The sequence below is a fragment of the Excalfactoria chinensis genome, chromosome 8 (genome assembly GCF_039878825.1).
Source record: "Excalfactoria chinensis isolate bCotChi1 chromosome 8, bCotChi1.hap2, whole genome shotgun sequence".
Lineage (NCBI taxonomy): Eukaryota > Metazoa > Chordata > Aves > Galliformes > Phasianidae > Excalfactoria > Excalfactoria chinensis.
The window spans coordinates 19,608,239-19,630,854 of record NC_092832.1 but is presented as its reverse complement, the minus strand read 5'-3'; the positions used below and the strand labels follow the sequence as shown (position 1 = coordinate 19,630,854).

At 40.6% G+C, this 22,616-nt stretch overlaps 1 protein-coding gene across 1 annotated transcript in view; it reads left to right on the top strand.

The window, feature by feature from the left end:
- TESK2 (testis associated actin remodelling kinase 2) overlaps nucleotides 1–22,616 on the top strand; it is a 66,221-nt gene extending 43,605 nt beyond the window's left edge. The window contains exons 6-11 of the mRNA XM_072343638.1: nucleotides 8,902–8,984; nucleotides 10,212–10,287; nucleotides 11,537–11,620; nucleotides 12,696–12,782; nucleotides 15,696–15,831; nucleotides 17,781–22,616. Of these exons, the coding sequence (XP_072199739.1) occupies nucleotides 8,902–8,984; nucleotides 10,212–10,287; nucleotides 11,537–11,620; nucleotides 12,696–12,782; nucleotides 15,696–15,831; nucleotides 17,781–18,787 (1,473 nt within the window). The 3' untranslated portion in view covers nucleotides 18,788–22,616. The remainder of the gene's footprint in view (nucleotides 1–8,901; nucleotides 8,985–10,211; nucleotides 10,288–11,536; nucleotides 11,621–12,695; nucleotides 12,783–15,695; nucleotides 15,832–17,780) is intronic.

Below are 22,616 nucleotides of genomic sequence, written 5' to 3'. Positions count from 1 at the left end.
ATTGTTTATGCTGGAGCATTGCAGCCTGTGGTTGAGGGCTTTGCTGTCCTATTTAAGCTGACTTAAGACTTGCAACATGAAAGTATTCCAGAATTGTTCTTGTAAAAACTTTATAATGCCACTTCAACCAAAAGCATCCTGAGAAATGCTATCTTAGCTAAAGGGGAACATATTTCTAAGATTAGAGACGCATTTTTACAAATAGAAATGAAGTACAGTGTGTTTCAAAATTGAAGGGACTGCTAGTCTTTCATCCAGTTTTTTAAATCTATCTCAGTGTATTGTTAAACAGATGAAGGACTTGCATTTAGAGGAGTTAAAAAAAAATAAAGAAAAGAAAAGGAAAGAAAAACACTTAATGTACCAGAGTAACTGAGACTGTAGAGTATTTCTTTGGATGGTCTTTCAAATGAAGGGTGCTGACTTCAAGAACGTCAGATTCATGCAAAATGCTCAGACTTGGTGTCATGTCAGTTTGACGTGATAGACTCAGAAAGCTCCATTTAAGTCACCTTGGAGCGTGCAGGTAAGAAATGTGTAAAAATAATTGGAAAGATGAACTGGTGTTCCTGCTTGTTTTGTTCCCAGTTCATGATGAATTGTAGAGCACTTTAGAATGGGGAGGAAGAGTTGCTTGCAAGGAAACAAAGTATCAAGGGGAACTAAGGAGATTGTCTGCAATATTTACCATAAATGCATACTGCTGTGGCTAGTCATATGAAAATCCATTTCCTGAGACCTCAGAGAATGCCTTTGTTCTGGGCTTTGTGTGATTGTATATAGTTCTCTGGAGCTGCACTAACAATTGCTTCAGTGTTATGTGTTGCTGAGTTGCTGTAAGTCATTGTTTGCTGGGCAGAGTGCACGGTCTCAGTGCACCAGCAAATGCATCAGTGGCCACAGGAAGTAAGAAATCCTAAGAAATTTTCAACTTTGGCTTTTGGCTGCTGTTGGAGGAAACACATTTTGTGTTCTACCAGGTTTGTGCAGCTGGTGTGGGATAAATTGTCTTCCATTCTTTGAACAGCGTGTGTATGAAGTGAAAGAAGATTTGAGAGGCTTCTTCCTTGGGAGGGAGAGCTTGCGATCTGGATTGGCTGAGGGTAGATTGAATAGTATCCTGTATTGAGCTTCTTTCTTCACTGAACTTCAGTAGTTGGTGTGATGACTTCCTTGTCTTTGCCCTCGTGTGATTAATGATTCAGGCATTTAAAGTCAGAACAAACACTGAGTTTGAAGTGAAGAGGAAGGTGTTTTTCTGAAAGTGTAAGGACCTTAACTGAACTATGAACTGGATTTGCTACATGGGAGTGTCTTTTTGATTTACACAGTTACTTTTTTCCACTAGAAATTCTCTCTCCAGTATGAATTTTGCTTAAATAAATATTCTGGTTTAGTTGTCCTGTACTTCTGCCTTTTTTCCTGTTTCTGGCAACACTTAGATTTCTTGCAGCTCCCTATAAGAGGTGGTGTGAATGCATGAAGTTTGTTCTGTCGGCAGAGTTGTCTTGCTCTGACTGTAGCATTATATATAATGTACAAGAACTGGACCCACAAAGGCTTGGAAAAGACAGTCCCTGACTGCTGTCAATTGAGGATTGAAGAAGTAATTGTTTTTGACAATGAGTATATGGCAGGATGATCTCTATTCCTAATTGCTCCATGTGGACAGTAACAGCACAGTGTTAATAGTATTGCAGAAAGCCAGAGGGAAAGAATGGTAGTGAGGAGTAGATGTAGGTCAGTGTAGTCAATATGGCAGCCCATAGGGGATGTCAAGCCTGCCATCCTATTCGTGCCCTTACTGTTGCCCTTTTGTCAGAGTGGGAGTCCTTGTTAGGGGAGGGGGAAATACCAGCTGTCTGAGCAGCGCCATGCTGTGAGCAGCTCTGAGTATGGGTCTAGCTGATCATGTTGATCTGCCCTGATCGACAGCAACAGCCTAGCTTGGATCTGTCAGGAGCTGGCCAGTTGGATTGGCTGCTCCCAGCCTGCAGATGGTAGGTGTGTGGGCAGGGTGACTTGTACGTTCTGTAAGCCAATATGGTGTCCTCACTTTTCACTTGTCATAAAAAGATTGATGCGAGATTAAGCATACAGCCATAGATGGGTTATGACAACCAGCCTCTTTGGCTCGTTCCCTGTCCGTATTGTTGCAAGCCCTGTGAATCGTTTCCTATTCTGGGATTGCAGAGGATTTGTGTCCTGGAATCATGTGGCTTTTCTTCATCCTTTAGTGATTCTGAAGACTCTGACAGCCTCAGTCATAGGAGATGCTGTTGTTAAAGTGAAATCATAATGTGAAACACTGGAAATGTAGTGGTAAGAGTCAGTGAATTGTGATAAAGCTTTACTTAATCCAACTTAGTTTCACAACTTTGTCTGCTGTTACCTACCATTAAAATATCATGTTTGAGAAAGCATGGGGAAGATATTCAGTCTGCAAAAAGAGTGCATCAAAATCTTCACCTCTTAAAATAAATATCATATTACTACACAGTGTTCTTTCAGCACCTTGTTTACAGTGTATTTTTTCATATACAAATCTTGTTCTGCAAGCATTGTTAATTTCTTTGGAAACTTACAGCAATGGTTGCTTGATTGTCAAGAGAATTTATACCTGCAGTATCTCTGAGATAGCGGAGATGAATAAACTCAGGTTTACTAAGATGAAAAGCAAGTATGTTGGTGAATATTTGGTGCTTTCAGACTGTTTGGGGTATGTAATATTTTAGACTTAAGTTCAAGGCAGTGCACTTGCCTTAGGGACAGTTGGATGTATGCAGTACTTATAAAATAGTCACATTTTGCCTCTTGAGGCAAAGAAAGTGATAGATTAGCATCAGTCCCTGAAATAGTTTTGCTAAACTAGATTTCGTGACGCAGAATCCTCCAGTGGTGCTAAGGAGGGACAGAATCCAAATCCTGGAGCAGCAGCACAGTATACTTAACCGTGAGACTGAAGACTTCACTTCTAACCCAGTCCGAATTCCTGAAAACAATGGACCCAAGTGTTCTATGTGCAATCCAAAGTCATCTGTTTGAATCTGTTATATGCATTTAAAAAACAAGTATGCCAGGTAGAAAATGGGCTGTATGGTCCTGTAATTAAAGGCTTTTGCCTTAATTCATGTACAGAAGGGGAAGGATGAAAGTTCTGACAACTCTGTCTTCCATTTAACCTTATTTTTTTTTAAGGTAGTTTATGTACAACTGCCTACAACAAAATACACACAAAACATACAACACAAAAACCCAAACTGGAAAAAGCCAACAGGGACATGATTAAATTCATTTACAAGTTAGAAGTCTGAGATGTATGGCAGAGGTGTCTACTTTAGTTAACAATCTTCAAACGTTACTTACTGTTTTTTGAAGTATTTAGTGCTATTGTTAATTATCGTTAATTATTGCTAATACATACAACATGGTTCCACTGCAGACCAGGAGTAGAGAGAGGAACAAGAAGTCTCCGTGGCAGTGAGAAGCTAACCGTCTGCCCTTTCTAAGACATCATGTCTGCTCTGTAATTCTCAGTTCTTTTCTGCTAGCACATAATATCAGCGAATGTTCAGGCTCTTCATCCAGGTTTTTACTTTCTTCTTTCTTTTTTTCCCCCCAGCTTCTACTCCCAGCCTTATGGTTCAGTCTCCTTGTTCAGTTTGCTGCAGTTGGTCTCCTCAGTTAGTCCCTGCCAGCCCCTAGCTTGAACTTTAGTTGGTCTTCTCATCTAATTCCCTCTTTCATATTCTCCACACTGAACATAACCTGTTCCAGTCGACTTTTGGCATACAGAGGTCTCGTTGTACTTGAAGTTGAGAATGTATCAAATCTGGGTATGGTACCATAGGCTAATCTTTTGTCGAGAACTTCCCAAGCAAATGTCTTAGTTGAAAACAAGCTCTTATAATCAATAGTAGGTTGTGAGCAGTTTGGGTAAGCTCCATTAGTGGTAAAATCTGTGAAGGAATTGCAATCTCTAGGCTAGTATATATGTGTCGTTATTGCTGCCAAGATAAGCTTTCACTTCCCTGTAAATGTGTAATGGCTTACCCTTCTCTTGCTGAGAGATGAGTGATCTCAGTTCCTATAGGAGAGAAACGTGTGTATGCAGTTGCTGTGGACCATCTGGTGTAAAATAAATTCATTGCCTTTGGCCTCGAAAGTGGCATACCTTGACTTGCTATGTTGTATGCCATTTTCTTGTTCAAAACAAAATCCAAGCAATGAACAGGACCTTTGTCTGATGAGTCTTATACTTGCTGCTGCTGTTGTGAGGTCCCCTTTGTGCTCGAGTAAGCTGTCGCCTGGGTATTTTGCACTGCAGGAGAGGGTTTGCAGTGGAAAAATTAGCTGTTGCAGAGGATTACTTCTACAATAATACTGAACTTTTACTGGTACTTTGGGACCCAAATGGAGACTGTCTCTGAAACATACTGGTTTCATTTAAAAAGGTGTATGGTGTAATAAACCTCCTTTTGTACATTTGTCAATGATGTTTCTGCTAGGGGACGGCTCTTTAAAAAAAACAGATGATACATTTAACTGTTTTAATTCAGTAACATTCATCAGAGCTTTGGAAATGACGCATTGGTAGCATTTCTGTGTTTTCTGGCCTGCAGTAAAATCTGAGTTAAGTTTGTATGTCATATCTTAAAATAAAACAATGGAGTTTTTTCAGCTAAACTTATTTTTAACTCCAAAACTTTTCAGTCTATTTTTGGTTTTGTTTGTGTAAAAGGGAGAGTAGAATATTGCATTCATCTTAGCAGGATTATGCTGTGCAAAGCAGATGTTAAGCTCCTGTAACACACAAAGGGGGCTTTATATTCTTTCACATCTGTCTCTGCATAAACAGCTCTGTTAACTCTTTAGGACTCATGTACAGAGCTCCAGCTTGTGTTCAGAGATTGCCTCAGGAAGGACTGATGTGATCACCATTTCAAGGGAAAAACCTCAAGAACCCAACTGAAGTCAAATGCTGCAGTCTCTGACCGTGTGAGCTGCCAAAGGAAAGAATATCCTTCTTTATGCAGAGCTCCAAAGAGAGCTTGAGAAGGTCTTTGTGTTTTATTGCTTTGCAGCTTATACAAACAGCACAATAGTAAGTCAAACATGTTTTCTTAAAGCCCATGTTGTAAAGCTGCTTGACATTTTATCTCACGGGCAGTTTCTGAAGCTGTCCTTTACACTAGAGGGGAAGTTGAACTCTTGTGTTTCTGAGCTCAATTCTAGTAATTAAACTTCTTAGCCAATTGATACATGTGGTTTTTTTGGTAGAAACTGAGAAGTATCATGTAGTAGAAAGGATGCGGTATGCTGGGTTGTGCTTTCCCTACTCAGATACCAACAAGCTTAAATTCTTCTCTACGGCCTTTCAGTCTCTAATGAAGCTTTGTCCCATTTTTGATCCTGATTTATCTTGGTAGCAGAATGTGAGTGGTGAGAAATGCCTTTCGCTGGGTGCACATGAACAACCAGTACCTACTTACCGTAGGCTCTGAGTGACCTTTTCATGAATTGCATCTTAAATCTGGTAACTAAACTGTCCACGCTGTGAATTTGGTGCAGTGTTGTGTAATGGCTTTGCAAAGGTGGGAAGGCTGGAGGAGGAGTGTGGTGTTGCTGCTTCCTGGAACATGCAGAGAATCTCAGTACAGAGCAAAGCATCACTGTCTGCAAAACTTCATAATGAGGGCTTTAAAAGCGACATCTGGTCTTGCTGGTATCCTCACAAGGGCTTTACCTACTGATTTCTGTAGAAATAGGCTTCCATCCCTGCTGCACTAGAGCATGTGTGTTAGTGAATTCAAATGTAGTCATTACTTCAGAAATGCAGAAAAAAGACAGACTCCCGTTAATGATGGAGAACAGCTTAGCCTTATTTATGTCATTTAACATTATGCAGTCCCCATAGTGGAATGTTTGCTGAGCGTTTTATATTAGAAACGTAACCCTGAGCTCTCCTCTATTCCTCGTGGTGCTGTCCTGTTCTCTCTGGAGCTGATGGGTCGGCAGGTGGAGTGGGATGTCAGTTCTGTTTGACATCTCAAAAAGCTCGTGCTGAAGGGGAGCCTGACTTCACCTCAGCTCAGCTGGGAAGGAGCTCAGGGCTGTCAGGTAGCATTATCTGACAGCTACGCTGCATGCTCTGTTGGTTTAATTTATGATTTATCCAGGAATAATCTACTTGTATAATGGTTCAGTGCTGCACCTGAGAGCTGACACGGCCTGGGGCTCAGTGTGGAGATAGGATTGTTCCATCTGCAGTGGGAAATGTGTTGCTGTCAAATGGGATGTGATTCTGTAACGGTGAGAACCTGAAGGAAAATTTTCTGTCATGTTTATGTTGTGTTAAAAAAGCTTAAAAATCCTTTTGTTATCAGAGCAGCCCTGTAGATTATTGCAAATCCAAAGCTCAGTACAGAACTGTTTCTGCAGGTTTTCAGATATGCTGAGGATAGCTTGTGGTCTGAAATGTTTGCAGTTGGAGGGTTAACGGGGAATAGCCCTAATAGACAAAACCAGATTATAGAATGAGCTACTGTGGTTTTGCTACTCAAAATAAGCAGCATGTAAACAAAATTAATGTGAGAAGGGAACATAGATTTTAAAAAAGAATTATTTTGAATTATAAATCTGTTTTTTGAAAGCACCAAATTATGAAACATCTTCAATCACTGAAAAACCTGTCAGAAAGCAACTCTGTACTGGTTCATGTAGTAAACTGCCAGCGTTCATGTGCGCTGTCAGACCTCTGCTGTCCTTGTGGGCTTGTTTCTGTGGCACACAATGAAATTCCCCATGGCTGAATCATTTGAGTAAGATTTTTCAGAAAAGTTTTATCCTTCTCAGTTAAGTCCACTAATAGCAAGCAAATGTTTGAACAGAGCAAGCTGAATGAATGTGCTCTTTGATAAATGATAACAAAGCTCATAACTGAGAGGCTTTACTGCTCTCTGGACAAGCATGGTTGGTTTAACTTTGTACATGTTTATGAATCCCCAAAGTAATCGTTCTTATTATATTCGAGTCATGCTAAACAAACAGAACTTTGCACCTCGGGGCTGAGATGTGTTTTACGTGGTTGCGAGTGTCTCGCTTAACATTGCAATAGGCAGGAAGAAAACTCACTTCGTGGCCTGAGCCACAGTCAGCTGTGAGTATGTAAACAGTAATGACCCGAACTTGATCTTTTAGACAAGGACCTCACTTTTTTTGGTAACTTCATTATACAGACAAGCTAATACTCTGGGGTCAGCGAGGGGCTTTTGTAGGTCCCGGCACAATAAAGCTGGAAAGCGTTTCCTGCTGTTCAGCTAATGATTGTAGAGTACCGCTCAGGCAGTGGCTTTGCTGCCTGTCTGCTATTGTGCTGCCTGCAGGAGGATGCGGTAAGGCGTGTGGTGAGGGAATGAATGCTGTCTTGCCCCACCTACTGTAGGACAGGATAAAAGGCTTCAGGAAGTCAACTGTTAATTTGTTTAGTTGGAAGGGAAAAGATGTGGCCCTGGAGTGGTCTCAAAGCATGTTCTGTAGAGTTGTAAATAAATAAGAAATATAAATGGGCAATGCCTTGCATGTGATGTGATGTTGCCAGACCCAAATTACCCAAGGGTGTTCGAAAGCAAGAGATGGACAGCTTTTTCCTACTATAGCCTTTTCCCTTAAATACTGTTTGATCACAGAATTGTAGAGTTTGGAAGGAACCTCTAGAGGTCTTTGAGTCTAGACCCCTTGCAAAGCAGGCTCCCTACAGCAGGCTGCACATGTCGGCATCTGGGCGAATCTTGAGTATCTTCAGAGAAGGAAAATCCACAGCCTCCCTGGGCAAGCTATTCCAGTGTTCCATCACCCTTGCTGTGAAGAAGTTCCTTTGCAGAACTTCCTATGTTCCAGTTCATGGCTATTTCCTCTTTTCTTGTCCCCACAGACTGCTGAAAAGAGGTTGGCCATGTCTCTTTGACTCCCACACTTAAGATATAAACATTAATAAGATCACCTATGAGTCTTCTTTTCTCAAGGCTGAACACACCCAGGTCGCTCAGCCTTATCTCATAGGGGAGATGCTCCAGGCCCTTTTATCATCTTTGTGGCCCTCTGCTGGGCTCTCACCAGGAGATCCCTGTCTTTTTTTGTACCAGGGATCCCAGAACTGGATACAGTACCTCCAGGTGAGGCCAGACCAGGGCAGAGTAGAGGGAGAGTGTTACCTCCCTTGACCTGCTAGCCATGTTCCTTTTAATGCACCCCAGGATCCCATTGGCCTTCTTGGCCACCAGCGTGGCTCATGGCCAACCTGTCATCTATCAGGACCCCTAGGTCCTTTTCCTTGGTGATGCACTGTAGAATAAAGAATTTGATTTGAGACTTACAAAGCATGTGTAGCTTTGCCACATCTTGTGTTTTCTGATGCAATTCTACTGCAAAGCAGTTGTTTCCTTTTAAGTAGTCAATATAGCAAAATATACAAAGGCATTTTTCTGATCTTGTATTCTGGTCAGGTCCAGGCAAACTGGACCTGAAGAGAAACTGAAGATGTCATGGTGAGCTGCAGGGATTGCATACTTGAGTAGTAAGGGAATTAAATCATCTGAAATCTCACTAGAACCTAGCCGGTACGTTCACTGCTGATGGCTGCTGTCTTTATCAGCAAGTTTTTAAGTGGATTATTGATTATTGTAAGGCTGTTTGCAGCATCTTAAGATTGACAGATATGTGATTGCACAGAGGGGAGAGCAGAGGAAAAGGGTGGTGGCTTTCAGCAAAAAGCTTTTCAGAGATGAATGTCCTCCAAATTATCTCTTGTGATCTCGTTCCAGACTTAAACAAAATGAAACAAATAGGATGTGAGTTTCATGCCCAGATAATAACTGTTTTCTTTCCTTTTTTTTCCTCCAGAACTGCTTAATAAAACACGATGAGAATGGATACTCAGCGATAGTGGGAGACTTTGGTTTGGCAGAGAAAATTCCAGATCACAGGTACGTGAACTAATCAAACTATAGCGAGAGCTGCGGTGTTGCTGCAGATCAGAAGGTCTGTTAAGCTGGATCCCTGAGGCCATTTCTGCAAAATGTGTAATAAGTACCTTCAGTCTTCAGCTTAGAACTGCAGACTGGGTGTCCGCTGGTGTTCCACGTCTGGTTATTGTCCATTCTGGTTGGGTGGTGTCATTTATTCTCTAAAAGTGCTCCAGTGAGTAAAGAATTTGTCCAAGTTTTTCAGCAGATCTTCCAGGCAGGTATTTGGGAATTTTTGTTAATAATAATAATATTTTTTTTAAAAGCATGCATATATTATATTAACAAATAAGTACTGTCCAGCATTTTGGATTGGTGTGGTTTTATAATAAATATCCTCTATTGATTCTAAACAATTAGCTATCATCAGCTCTTTTTCTGCCTTGTAAACAACAGTCAGTGGAATTCTACTATATATTTTTTTTCCTCTTTAACTTCAATGTTAGTTCTTAATATTTCCTTTATAAAGGAGAGATGCTAATGTAGTAGCAGCTCATCGCTTTGCTCTCTGTAGAATGAAACTGTAATCTTAACTCATTTGAGTGCACAGATAACTGTCACAAGCTATTGTTGCAATTGGAAATAGTCCTTTTGTCCTTCTGTTAGGGAGGTCAAGGGTTTAATAGTTCTTTCATCTGTATATTGACCAGTGTATTTCAAACTATTCTGACTGGTGAACATGCAGTCAAATTTCCTTCAGTGTGTGCTTCTATGTGAAAATAAATAAAAGCCTTTCAGCTCTTAAGATTGCTAAGAAAACAACAAAGATGATACAAGATATGCAGTTATTAAACTATACATATCCATTCCATCAAGAGTTTGGAAATGAAAGCTTGAAATCTGTGACCTAAAGATAAAACAATAATTATTTAGCATTATATGAACATATATATATATATGTTCAGACAGTTTGGAACTGGAAATACAACATTTTGATTAATAGTCCAAAATCTTGTGTTTCTTTCATCTTCTCCTCCTGTTATTGAATGTTCCCATAATTCTATTAGGAGATTAGAATGAAATACAGTGTTATGGAAGCCACTTGTATGGAGTTCACCATGGTTAAAGTTTCTGCAGATTCTTGCAGTTATGGAAAGTTTATAGCAATGTCTGAGTGAGAGCAGTTCATTAATGGTGGTTGTTCTCTTTCTTCCTGCTACTCACTCTGGTATCTATGTCTGTGTGCAGTGAGAAGTTACCAGTGGTTGGGTCACCTTTTTGGATGGCACCGGAAGTTCTCAGAGATGAACCTTACAATGAAAAGGTAGGTACACATAAGCAGACTCTAGCTGTAAAATGTTTCTGTGCAATATATGCATACAATATTTTAGATTTTTGTAATATTAATTTTTTGTGACATTTCTATCCTTGATGGGTCATTCAGAAGGAATGGTGCGAGTTGAACAGCTAGTGATATTAATTCATGGCATGGTTTCTCATGCAGAATTAAAGTACCTTTAACGTAATTCACTGTTACGCTGTTTCTTCTCTGAAATGCCCCATGTGCTGAAATATGATAATTGCTTGTCTGCCGAACACAGCTTGATTTAACCAGATCTTCTGAGAAATGTCCAGTGATGCTTACTTGTTTTTTTTTCTATACAAAAATGAGGCTATTTCCTTGACAATGGTCTAGTGAAATTAATACAGAAGTAAAAGATCTTCTACAATTACTTAATTTAAAAACAACAACAACATAAATCAGTTTTCAGAGGAGATGCAACTGGATACAAACTGTTCTCCAGTGGCATTTATTCTGTTTGTGACACTGGTGTTTCTTGCACGGGACCATCAGATTACACTAGATTTTCTGAAAAAGTGGTTTTCAACCAACTTGCTCTTGACATAGTTTTTTTTCTGCTGTGTGTAGAGACATCTAGAGCAGTGCAGTTCAGCCCTGCAGCCGTGACTTCTCATGATAAAGCCCACATCCTGTACCTTTTTTTTTTTAGCTAGAAGACATTATTTGTTTAATTGGTGATATTTAAAACTTAGTGGAAGGCAGTAATTACCTCAGTAAGAAAGCTAATCATTACTGTCTCAAAAGCTTTGCTAAGAGTTCCAATTGACCTAAATTAATAATAAAGTACCCAGGTTCTTTGCTAACCCTACAGTAATGGGGAATTAGGGAGCAATTGGGTCTCTATCAGTATGAAAAGTAAGATACGAGCCTGCCTGAGATCTAGGAGGTAAGGGATGCCAGTTTCTGCTCTGTAAGCCTATACTCTGTGTTTTCCTAAATTTTATTACTTGGTAAACTCAGGTGAGTGGCAATCTAAGGAACTGTGCGTCTCCAATTGTGTTCAGATAAACGATTACTAAACCTCGTGGAAATTTACCATGAGGATGTGCTTCTCTACATGGAAAATGTTAGTTATAGTGCAGTCGTTGTAAGGCTGTGGTGTTGGTTTAGTTGTTCCGATAACCATTTGGGGTAAGGAGAAACTCATTGGCAGATAAGAATGGTGAGCGGTCATAGCTGAACCATATGGCTATTCATTTTTTCCTTTTAGGCAGATGTGTTCTCCTATGGTATAATTCTGTGTGAGATAATAGCAAGAATACAGGCAGATCCGGACTATCTCCCTCGCACAGAGGTAAGTTGTTACCTTTATAAAGTTGCTGGGAGGTGATAAGTATGCCATGATAATGGTTGGCCTTTAGAATTTATAGCACTGCTGCCAAAGATACGATGCATATGATGTTACACTAAAATGAGCTTGTAAAAGACTTTTCTTCTTTTGCACTGTTATTGGAAGAAGTTCCATTGAAGATGTTTTGACATACAGGCTTTATAGAGCTACAGTCATAAATGGAAATCCTTTCAGAAACTTCAGACCTGCCCTGAACTGGCAGAATATTGAGGGTGTTGAGTGGCCTTCTTTTTGTAGAGTGATAGCTCACATAAATTTCTTGCCAGTTTACAAACAGAGCACTTTTGGAACGTTGCATCCTTGAAGTAGCCCTGCCTTGTGAAAAGAGCAAGAGCGATGTTAGCAGGAGCTAGAATAAGCTCACCCTTCTTTTTACATTCTGTGCTAATCATTGTCCATCTAAATTAAAATGATCTAATAGAAGGAGATGCTTCTATTTTTTTTTCTCTTGCCTTTTGGCTTAGTTTCATCTGCAAGGCAACTTTTTGCCTTCCATAGCAGTTTTCTGAATTGTCTACCCACCTCCAGTTCTGAGAATGCTTACGTCTTGAACAACAGTATGTAAGAGATCCTTTTGTTCATCTGCCCTTCGGATATTCTCAGAGAAGTGCTCTTAAAGAACTGGCTAATTTGAATCACCAGCCTAGTAGTACCATCCACTGAAAAATTGTTCTAATTGGTTCACCATGGTGAAACATCGTAGTATAGGATATTGCTTCCAGATCCACATGGGCAATGTTTCGGTGAATTGCAGATGAATCCAGGAAGAAGGTTAGGCTTTGAAGTCAGCTTATTCTTTTACAGGTATCTTATATCAAATAATCCCTATTGGGAATGTTGCAGTTTGGAGCGTGCATGAAGTTTGCTCAAAATTCCCTATGAGGCTGCTCAGAGATGGTGTTCATAGTAATTCCTGATAACCCAATAAAGGGAACTCCTGAAAAAGAGGATGCTTTGGGCCAGATGGCAGGTCCTGATTTATGTCTCTGCTCTCTGTGCTGTGTTCTTGTTTGTACAGAATTTTGGATTAGATTATGATGCCTTCCAGCACATGGTGGGAGACTGTCCCCCTGACTTCCTCCAGCTGGCCTTCAACTGCTGTAATGTGAGTATCTTACTTGAAGGGGAGAGGCCCAAACTGGAGTTTACAAAATCCCTCTGACTTTCAAAGGTTGTGCTTAAAGGTTTTACAAGAGAGACTCGCCTATGAAAGCAGTGTACATATATAGCACAGTGTCCCTGACATTTTTCATACCCTTTTCTTTTCCCTTGCAAGAAAGTCTGCTTTGTGCTTTTGCTGTTCTATATTCTGCCATACCAAACAAACAGGTCTGGCACACTGAAAAGCTTCTTGCAGACTGCTCAGTCTGATCATAACCAGTTGTATGTTATTGAGACTGGCTGGCCATCGGGCTGACAAAATCCAGCTGTTACTGTGTACAGACCTACTGAGCTGTGAAGAAAGAATTTTGGGTTGCTCTCATAAATAGGACAAAGTGAGGACAGGCAAACAGAGAACAGGCTCTAAACTACTGTGAAGATTTTCTGCTGCTTTAACCTCCCAAATGTTTAGCCTGTGTTAAAAAAAAATCTCCAAGCTTGGAAGGCAGTAGGACTGCAGGTAACGTCCAGTCTAGAGTAAATTTTCTGCTGGTTATTGGAGTAAAGTTGTGATAGTGCTGGGATACCTTCGTGAATCCTCAGCATGAAAATTACAGGGAAGTACATCTCTTCTTGTGGGTTATTTCATAACAGATGTTACTTTTCCTTTGAAGTAAGAGAACATGAGCTTCCACTGAATTCAGCTGAAGCTGCGAATGTCCGGTTGTCTCACCTGAAGCTGAGACACTTTCTAGAACGTTTATTGCACAAAACTCTACTCAGGACTCCAAGACCAGGCTGTGTTGGAACTAATAATAGTGCTGTGTCCTAGTGAGTGTTTGCAGGAAAACTCTCAGAACAGGTTTTTTTAATTTCTGTTGCTGTTTTTTAGACTTTGTTTTCACATCAGCACTGCTGCTGAGAGAAGCAGTCCCCACTATCCACGATTTTAAGAATTATTTCTGTCCCAAGCTCTCTCTTTACCTTGTATTAGTACAAATGTGCATACTGAAGTGGCAAGTGGAGGAAGGGTGAGAATGTGTGTTGGGGGAGAGCGTAAATTAATGTCGAACATGTTTGTGGAACTTGCACTGAACCAACTGCTTCACCCCTCTAATTTTGCCTTAGTACAGCAGATCTTACTTCACCAGGACAATGGTGTGCCTGACTCATGTTTCTGAAGTGTTGTGACTATGTAAGCACTAAAGGGCTTAGGTAGAAGTAGAGTTTGATTGTGGAAATCTCAACTCCCAATTGTATTCCCCAGAAATCTTAGAGCATCCAATGTACAATCCAAAGCAGTTTTCTACCACAGATGAAATCCAGAGTAAAACAGTACTAATGAAGCAAGGGGGGATGACTAGTCTTATGTTCCCATGAGAAAAAGGACTTTCTCCTACTGATTATCATCAAATGCTGTCTCCTTCATAATAAACGTCCTCTGCCTGAACTGAGACTGGAAATGGCTGCCTTGTGATCAAGACATTAGTATGCTAATTTCAGTGTGGGACATATTGTAGCTCGCTTTCCACTTGTCTAGAGGAAGGAAAAGGTGTCAAATAAATAAGGCCTATATCTTATATTTTCTGAAGCATGTTGTACTCCAGTAACAGGTGATCTGTGTGAAAATTTGCTCCTAGATAAAGACATTTGTATAGTTTTTCATTATTTAATAGGTAAACAATTAGTGTAACCTGATAAGCTGAACTAATATGGAAAGTCTTGGAGTTCTCTACAGCCAGAAAACACATTTTAGGGCAACCATAGGAAAACCAGTGAAAATAGATGTGTATGGCAGTGAATTAAGAGTTCTTTGTTGATAAAGAGTGTTTTTTAAAAAAGAATATGCAAGAAAGTCTGAAACTTATGGCTCCTCCAGCAACTGTAAGCCTACTTGCATGAATCATGCATGAACACGCAGAAGGCTTTACCAGCATGAGCTAAGCTGTGGGGAACTGCAGCCGTGAGGAAGAATCTTCTATTCCATTTGATCAGCAACTGAGTGCTTGGGATGGAAAAGGCAAATATTACTTTGAGTCAATTTTCCATTGGTGTTGTTGTCCCAGATCTTCCCTTGCACTAATAAGATGGAGACCTGTTCTTACTTTCTGCAGCTTGCAGCAATCTTTGGAAAGATTAGACAAATCTATGCTTGTCAGAGTAGAGAATATATGCTTTAGTGTTTTTCCCTTGCCCTACCTTTTCAGTGAAACTGGGAAAGCAGAAAATGATGGGATTTTTTTATGCCAGGCAGTTCCATCTGCTGCATTAGAACAATTTCATTTCTACTTCTGAGTTCCTCAAAGCAAGTGTGATTCTTGTTGCTGTTGTTTTGTTTATCAATGTATCTATAAATTTTCAGCCCTTTACCCTGTGTTATTAGAAGGTGTTCTGTCATTGCCAGTCATGCCAGTTCTTTCCAGAAAGATCCATCTCATTGGCACCTGCAAGGTAGTATCAGGGAGGTTTCTTTAATAGTGTAATGAGGTTAACACTCAACTGCTGAATTAGTCAGTGCTGCCTACTGTATTTCAACAGCTAAGAAAATTAAACGAAAAAGTGTGTGTGTGTGTGTGTAAAAAATATACGTGAAAACTGTTTGTAACAAACAAAATCTCTCTCATAAGCCCTGAATCTAACAGATAACCACCTTTTCTTTTTAAAATGTCTTCATCATAGAGTGTTTTCATCTTGATAATTAAATGAGAAGTATAATAGACATGAGCTAGAACAGAGCACTACTTTTCCTCTTGCTTTATTTAGTGGTTTGAGGTTCTTTTCTGCAATGACAACATGCTTCTAAAAACAGTCTTGAATTTCTCCAGTTCCTTCAAGTTATTCTTCTATCTGCCAACTCTGTAAATAGAAAAGCATGGATAATCCCACATGAAACAATGTGATTCTTGTGCATTCACAGATGGATCCGAAGTTGCGTCCTTCATTTGCTGATATTGTCAAAACACTGGAGGAGATTTTAAACCGCCTGAGAAACGAGGACTCTGAGAGAGACAGAAAGTTTCTGAATCTTGATAACAATGAAAGAAAACCCAAAGGTAAATGTCTGCATTTGCACCAAGATTGCTGCAGGCTGGTAGCAAAAGAGTGCAGTGTTTTGTATTTTGAGGACTGTGATTTCAGATGTGTGGCATTACGTACAGTGTATGAATTGTCTGAAAATGATTCTGGAACAGTGGTGCACGCTTTGCACTGTAGAGTGTCCTTTGGGAAAGAACAGCTGTTTCTTAAGCTTCCTCAAAAGATCGTGCCCACAAGCTCTTAAAGGGAAATTTAGCTTCATTTGGGAACGTAAGCTACTGAAAGTACATGAAAATTCATAAATTCTGCTTTATCCCTGTCACTCTTAGTGCATATACACGGTTTCTTTGGTATACATGTAATGCTTAGAAGCTACATAGATTTCTGCAGGAAGAAAAGCAGAGAAGATGCAAGAGTATTACAAAGTACCTTAGAATATAGAGCTGGGGAACACATGAATTGCAAATCTTCTTGGGAATGCTGGTCTTGAAGGGCTTTCCCTAAAGCTGTCTAGTGCCACCTGGTGTGGGGAGCAAACTACAAGCAATTCTTGTGGAAGAATATTCTGACTTAAATTTCTTCTATATTGACAGATTTTTGGTGTTGGAAACTTAGAGTATAGTAAAAATGTGTATATGTATTTTTTTGTATTAAAATAACTTTTGTATATGGAATTGCACGGAGCACATAAATGTGATGTTTCTCCCCTGTGTGGAAGGCATCCGGTGGATGTAAGTTAAAAAGGAAAAATGCTCTTTCATTTTCCTGGCATTCTTCCTCTAGTTTTGCATCTTCCTGGTGAAATGTTATGTGCAATACTATGACTTGACTTCAAGGTACATGCAGTTGAAACTGTGGCAGTATTTAACCGGAAGAGAAGAAATACATTCTTCTATGCTTTTCAGAGGCACCTTGAGAACTGGTGGCAGCCACGTGTTCCAAACACTCAAGAAGTTAACATATTTTTCTTAAAGAACTACAAATTTCCTATCCTATTCCAGCAGCAAAGCTTTTGCTTTCATTTACTGGCATATGTTTGTGCATTCAAATAAATATGAACACATTAAAAAACAAAAAAACATAAAATTAAACTCCTATTCAGTAGAAAGGAACATCAATATTCTTAGTTTCTGTATCGGATAACATAACCAAGACTGGAATGGAATTAAGGTCTTCATGGTGTCTAGGGGGCATATTTATTTTGGTCTTAAGACTTTTCCCACCCGGGTGAAAATGTAACTTACAATTCCTTTTGTAGTTGCTCTTTGCTATGGTCAGCATCATCAACAGATCTTGGGCAACCTCTGCTGGAAGCCAGGATGGTAAATGTAGAAACATGTAAATCATTCTCCAAGATCACTCTGTTCTCTCTGCTATGTCAGTGTAATGCCAATGAGGAGGTTTGAAGGAGCCCTAAAATACAGGGAAGAGTGAAAAACAATTCTTCCATCCTATCAGATTTTTTACTATTTCCTTTCTTTTCTTTTCCTTCTTTTTCTGAAGACAATTTTGTCTTAGCAAATCAGCATCCTGCATGGTATCAGCAGCAAATTTGAAGATAAACTGTACTGCTTCTGTATTACTTTAACTGCCTACAGAAGTGAGGTGACCGTAACTGTATTTGTGTTTGCGCGATTCTTCAGGATGACTTTTAATTAGTCTGATGTATGAGTAAAGAGGAGAGAATATTTAAAATGCAGTTTTGACTGCTTTTGCATGTAAAAGGTCCTGTGGACAGGGCTGCTAATCTCCTGGTTTGAAATCAATACTGCACCAGTGAGAAGAGAAACATACATCCTTGTATACATGCAGGAACTTGTAAGTAACCAGCAAATGTGTTTGTAGATACTTTGGAAAATCAGAACTGCACCTTTTTCTTTACAGTTATCATGAAGACTTTGAGAGTGAGCAAACGTTCATGCATACAGCTCCTTTAAACTAAGGTTATTTCTCTTCTTCCACTCAGGGTCAATTGAAAAAGGAACAGGAGTAAAACGTTTGAGTTCCCTGGACGATAAGATTCCACCCAAGTCACCCCGTCCACGTCGGAATATCTGGCTGTCACGTAGCCAGTCAGATATCTTCTCCCGCAAGCCTTCTAGGAAGATAAATGTGCAGGACCCCTACTACACACCAAACAAAGGATTAGGCCGGAAGGTTAATCCCTTCAGTGCCCGGGAGGACCTCAAGGGTGGAAAGATAAAATTCTTTGACATGCCAAGCAAGTCTGTGATCTCTCTTGTGTTTGACTTGCATTCTCCGGAGACGGGTGGTTGCCTGAAAACCAGCCAGTCCCAATTCCGGCAGGCATATAGTACAGACTGGCAGGAATTTTCCTTCCTTCCTGGGAGGAGATGCAGATCGCTTCCAGTCTCTCCTGAACTGGCACACAAAGAATATGGCCTGTTTAGTGGACTGTCTTCAACCATCAGTCGATGTGATCCAACCCAGCTAAGCGCAGAGGTTCGGCAAAAGCTCCTGAGTAGCAGTAAATATGGTGTGTCAGAGATTCCCCCCTTTCAAGCCAAGCCTCACAGGCCAGAATTTCTTTCTGTACCAGGACAAGAGGAAGATATGGACTGTTCGGATGGGCCGGTGTCCCAGGAGGAAAATGGATTTTACTCTGAGAATACATGTGAAGATCCAGCACGTAATCAAACATTAGTGCTGGCCCAATCTGAGCCGCTATCTTACAAAGGGCTCCCAGTTGAGAATTCATTGAACTCTGAGGAACACTCCTCACAGGTGTTTGCTGGTTGTCTCCCTTCTGAAGAGATGGAGGTGGAAGACAACCTGCTGAAAAATACACTGCTGGAGTCTACAAAGCCTCTGTTCAGTGTTTGTCCTTCCACGGAGCTGAGGACAGATGCACAGCCATTCAGGGAGCACGATGGGGACAGCACTGCCCCGTTGTCTCAGACATCCTCCAACATCTCAGCAAGTGGCAGCACACAGCCAACTTGTGACATATGAAGAGAGGGTTCAAATGGAGCACGTCCTTGAGGAAGTCATTGTTCCCAGTCACTTAAACTCTGTTCTTCAGTAGCACTGGGTTTTGTGCTCAAAGGAGACCCAGCAGATGGTAAAAATGGGCTTTCAAACAGGTAGCTGTGGACAGCATCTGAACAGACTGATGATTTTATCTGTATTTTCATGCTATGCTTATTTCCTCCCTTGATTTGCTTTAGGAGAGGAAACTACTCCCGCCAGGAATTCCACGTGAGCCCCATACCTTATAGAGGTAGTAGCCAGAAGTAGGCACCACACAAACAGTTTGACCTGGATTCCAGCATGGAGCATTCTGAGGCCTTAAGTTCCAGGTTGAGTGGAAAGAGTGACCCGTAGGTTTTCCTTCCTCCTCTGACTGACCAGCTGCTCTGAACTACTGCAGATTTTGCATTAGCATTCTGCTGCAAGCAGTATATGTGAATCAGGGCCTCTGTTCTAGAAATGGGCACAGATCTTTCAGAGCTGCGTTAAGCAGATAGCAATGCTTTCTTGTCCCAGGGTTGCTGTGAATGCTGTTGCAGCATTGAACAAGCTCTTCTTTCAAAAGAAGCAAAAACAAAACCCCTCATGTTGGTTGCAGTCTGCAGGCTGAGTCACATGATAAGTACTTTCCAGTTAACAAGAGGAATCTGTTCCCTGGTGTTTCATTTTGCCCTGGGATTTGTTAGTGAAGTGTAATGCGTTACTGTGGGGAAGCAGGACTCAGTGAGCACCACTTTGTTTCTTGCACAGCTCTGAATGTACCTCAACCCAGATGTGGAGGAAGGTTTGCCCAGGGAGCAAGAAGGGAACCAGATTCCAGGCACTGTCATTTCTGGGCTTTTTGAGTAACTGCCAGTGGAAGTACCAGTTGTACGGAGTGTTTGGGCTCTCCTCTCTTAAGACACCATAACCTATTTCTGCAGAATAGTTAAAGACAAATTCTAGATCAACAGCTATCACTATGATAAGGAGGGTCACGTTCAGATCCCTCAGATGGACATCTATCTCATTGGTACCACTGCGCTAATGATGGTAGTAATGACTAAAAGCAGACTGCTTGATGGGGGACAGGAATCCCCTGCTCCAGAGAAGCCACCAGTGGTGTTGCAGCCACGTGAGAGCTTTTGGAGAAGAAGGATAGATAGTAGACTCACAGATGGGCTGTTATTTTATTTGGTTTTTCCTGTCACTGAATAGGATCTATCTATTTCTTTTGTTTTTAATGTTTTTCTCCACTCTACCAACAGATAGATGCAAAAGAAGCAGCAGCATCTTCTTTAAAGCTGCTTGCTGCAACCAGCATCAGAGATTGCCACTCTGAGATGTGATGTTGGGGATCTCTGTTCTGTGGTGATATTTGTACAACATCCTGCCCTTTCTGCTGCCGTTGTACACAGTTATGTGGGCTTTTTGTTTCGGTTTGCTGTTGTATTTTTAACCTATATTATCATTCCTAACTGTGAGGTATGCATCGTGTGCAGTGCAGTAGCTATGGGGTATTTGGAGTCCAGGATGTCATCCAGATAATCTATTATTTCTACTCTTGTGCAAGGATGGAAAATGTAAGCTGGTACTCCCTGATGAAAGTAAGGCTTTCTTACTCTTCTCCCGTCATATTTTCTCAAGGAAAAGATGAAGGAGGAAGCCTAAATTTTTCTGTTAGTTTCCTTTGCTGAGTTGCTCAGCTTGTCAGAGGTGTAGGTAACTATTCTGCTGTAACTGTGACTTTGTCTTGTGGAATATGTTTCAGCCCAAGCAGCAGTTGTCTCTTTGCAATGGCTGCAAGTAGTTAAATGAGAAACAGTATCCTTCAGTTACTTAGCACAGTCCCTGCTGTGTTGCGCAGCTATTAGTTTGAAAAAGGCCCATCCTGACCAAGATTGCCCTTTTTGGCACACACCTCTCTGCCCATCAGAGGTGCTGATCTGTAGAGTAGCTTATGTTGTGTGTCCCGTCCACAGTGCTGGTGCCTGCAGAGTGCTGAGCAGCTGGAAGGGCTGGCGCTGTATGGTGTCATTTCCTTTGAGGACACGGAACCAGTCAACAGAACTCAGCTGCCTGCCTGTCTGGTGCCTGCTTTTTTTTTTCTCCTCATATATATTTTTCTTTTATCCAACTGTAATCCTTCAGGAGGGAAATCATCAGCACCAGCTTCTGTTGTCACAAGATGTATTTAGGTGTGTGACTTCAGACAAACAAGCAATAATAAGGAATAGTTTACTTTGGATCACCAGGCTGCAAGGAAGCTGTTCCACAGCCTGCAGCTGCACGCAGCCTCAGCAGCGTAAGTGTGTGCCTCTGGCTGCTCTGTGTGGCTTGTGTTACCCTGCTTGTCAGCACTAACACCTCATTGCAAAGCCTGTAGCCCTCTCTGACAGACTGCAAAATCTGTGTAGTCAGGTGTGGGATATCTCTAAAAACCCATCACAGTGACCTCGAGTGTTCTCTTTCACCACTGGCTCTTAAATGTTTCCCTATCCTCCGTGGCTTTTACAAAGCAGCATGGTTAACATTTTATTTTCTTAAATATCTACTCTGAGCACAGCCAGCTGACGTGCACAGTGTACACCTATCGACTTTTCTAGCTCTTTGTTCTGACATGGGGATGTCGGGAAGAGAAATACCGAGGAATAACAACTCAGGCCTTTCCTGCATTCTTGGTCCACGTGGGGAAAAAAAGGTGATGTGCACGTCAACTGGATTAGAAAGCTGTCTTAAAATAGCTAAGTGCTTGCTAAAACCCAGCATTTCCAAGGGTTTGGATGCAGTTGACACTTACTGTCTTATCCCTTTGGTTGTGCAAAGCTAAATCTAGGTTGCACCTAGCAAATACTCCTAGGTTTTCTGCCCATCTGAGGGTGCTTTTCTACTGGGGGCCATTTTCTGACGGCTACTGATGAACACAAATCTGAATATGCAGTCAGCAAACTCCTTGTTTTATAGTGATGTGACAAAGTTTTTTCTTGTGATTGGATTTTATCATGGTTTTTGACTTTCTTAGAGGAGCAATCGCTCTTTTAAAAGACTTCAGACACATTGCTAGGTTCCCTAAAGAGATCAAAGATGTTTTTAATTCACTTTAAATCTTTCTGTGTTGGGTTCATTTAAATGTCTGTTATAAGCTATTTTTGTTGCGGTTGCAGGTTGATAAAATGCAACTAAGAGAATGCATGTGAACTGCTGCCCCTCACAAAGCAGTGCAGACAAGGGGCTTTAGTAGACTTACACTTGCTGGAAAAACATCAATGTGTTGTGTAACAGAACATTGGTATTTTTTGCCAGTACAACTAAAGACACTTGAATAATTCCTGTTTGCACTTAATGCTGTTGTTTATATTGCATGTCACTACATTTCTATGCAAAACAAATAACCTTTTCTTTGGAGGAGGGGCAGCCAGGTATTTGATTAAGTAAGTATAAAGATCTTTGCAAGATGATCTATTTTCATATTTATGAAGGAGTTTTACGTCTTAATATTTTGCAGACTGTAAATAGCTCAACTTGTAATTAAAGGTTTAGGACGAAGTTTGTAGCCTGTGTATAATAGTAAGTTAACACTGCCAGAAAAAAAGAAACAAAGAATCTTTGCAAAACAATTTTTCTAATATTGTGGATATTTATGGATATGTAAAGAAAGCACGTCTTGGTTTTTGTTTTTGTTGATTGACCTCTTGACTTTTTTTGTTGGAGCAGTAGAAATGGTGTATGTTTTATTGGAACTGCAATAAGAAGTAACCAAAGATGAATCCAGTGAAATATTTTCATAATTCTTTCTTGGTCAGGTTTTGTAAAACTTTCCCAACTTGCTTTC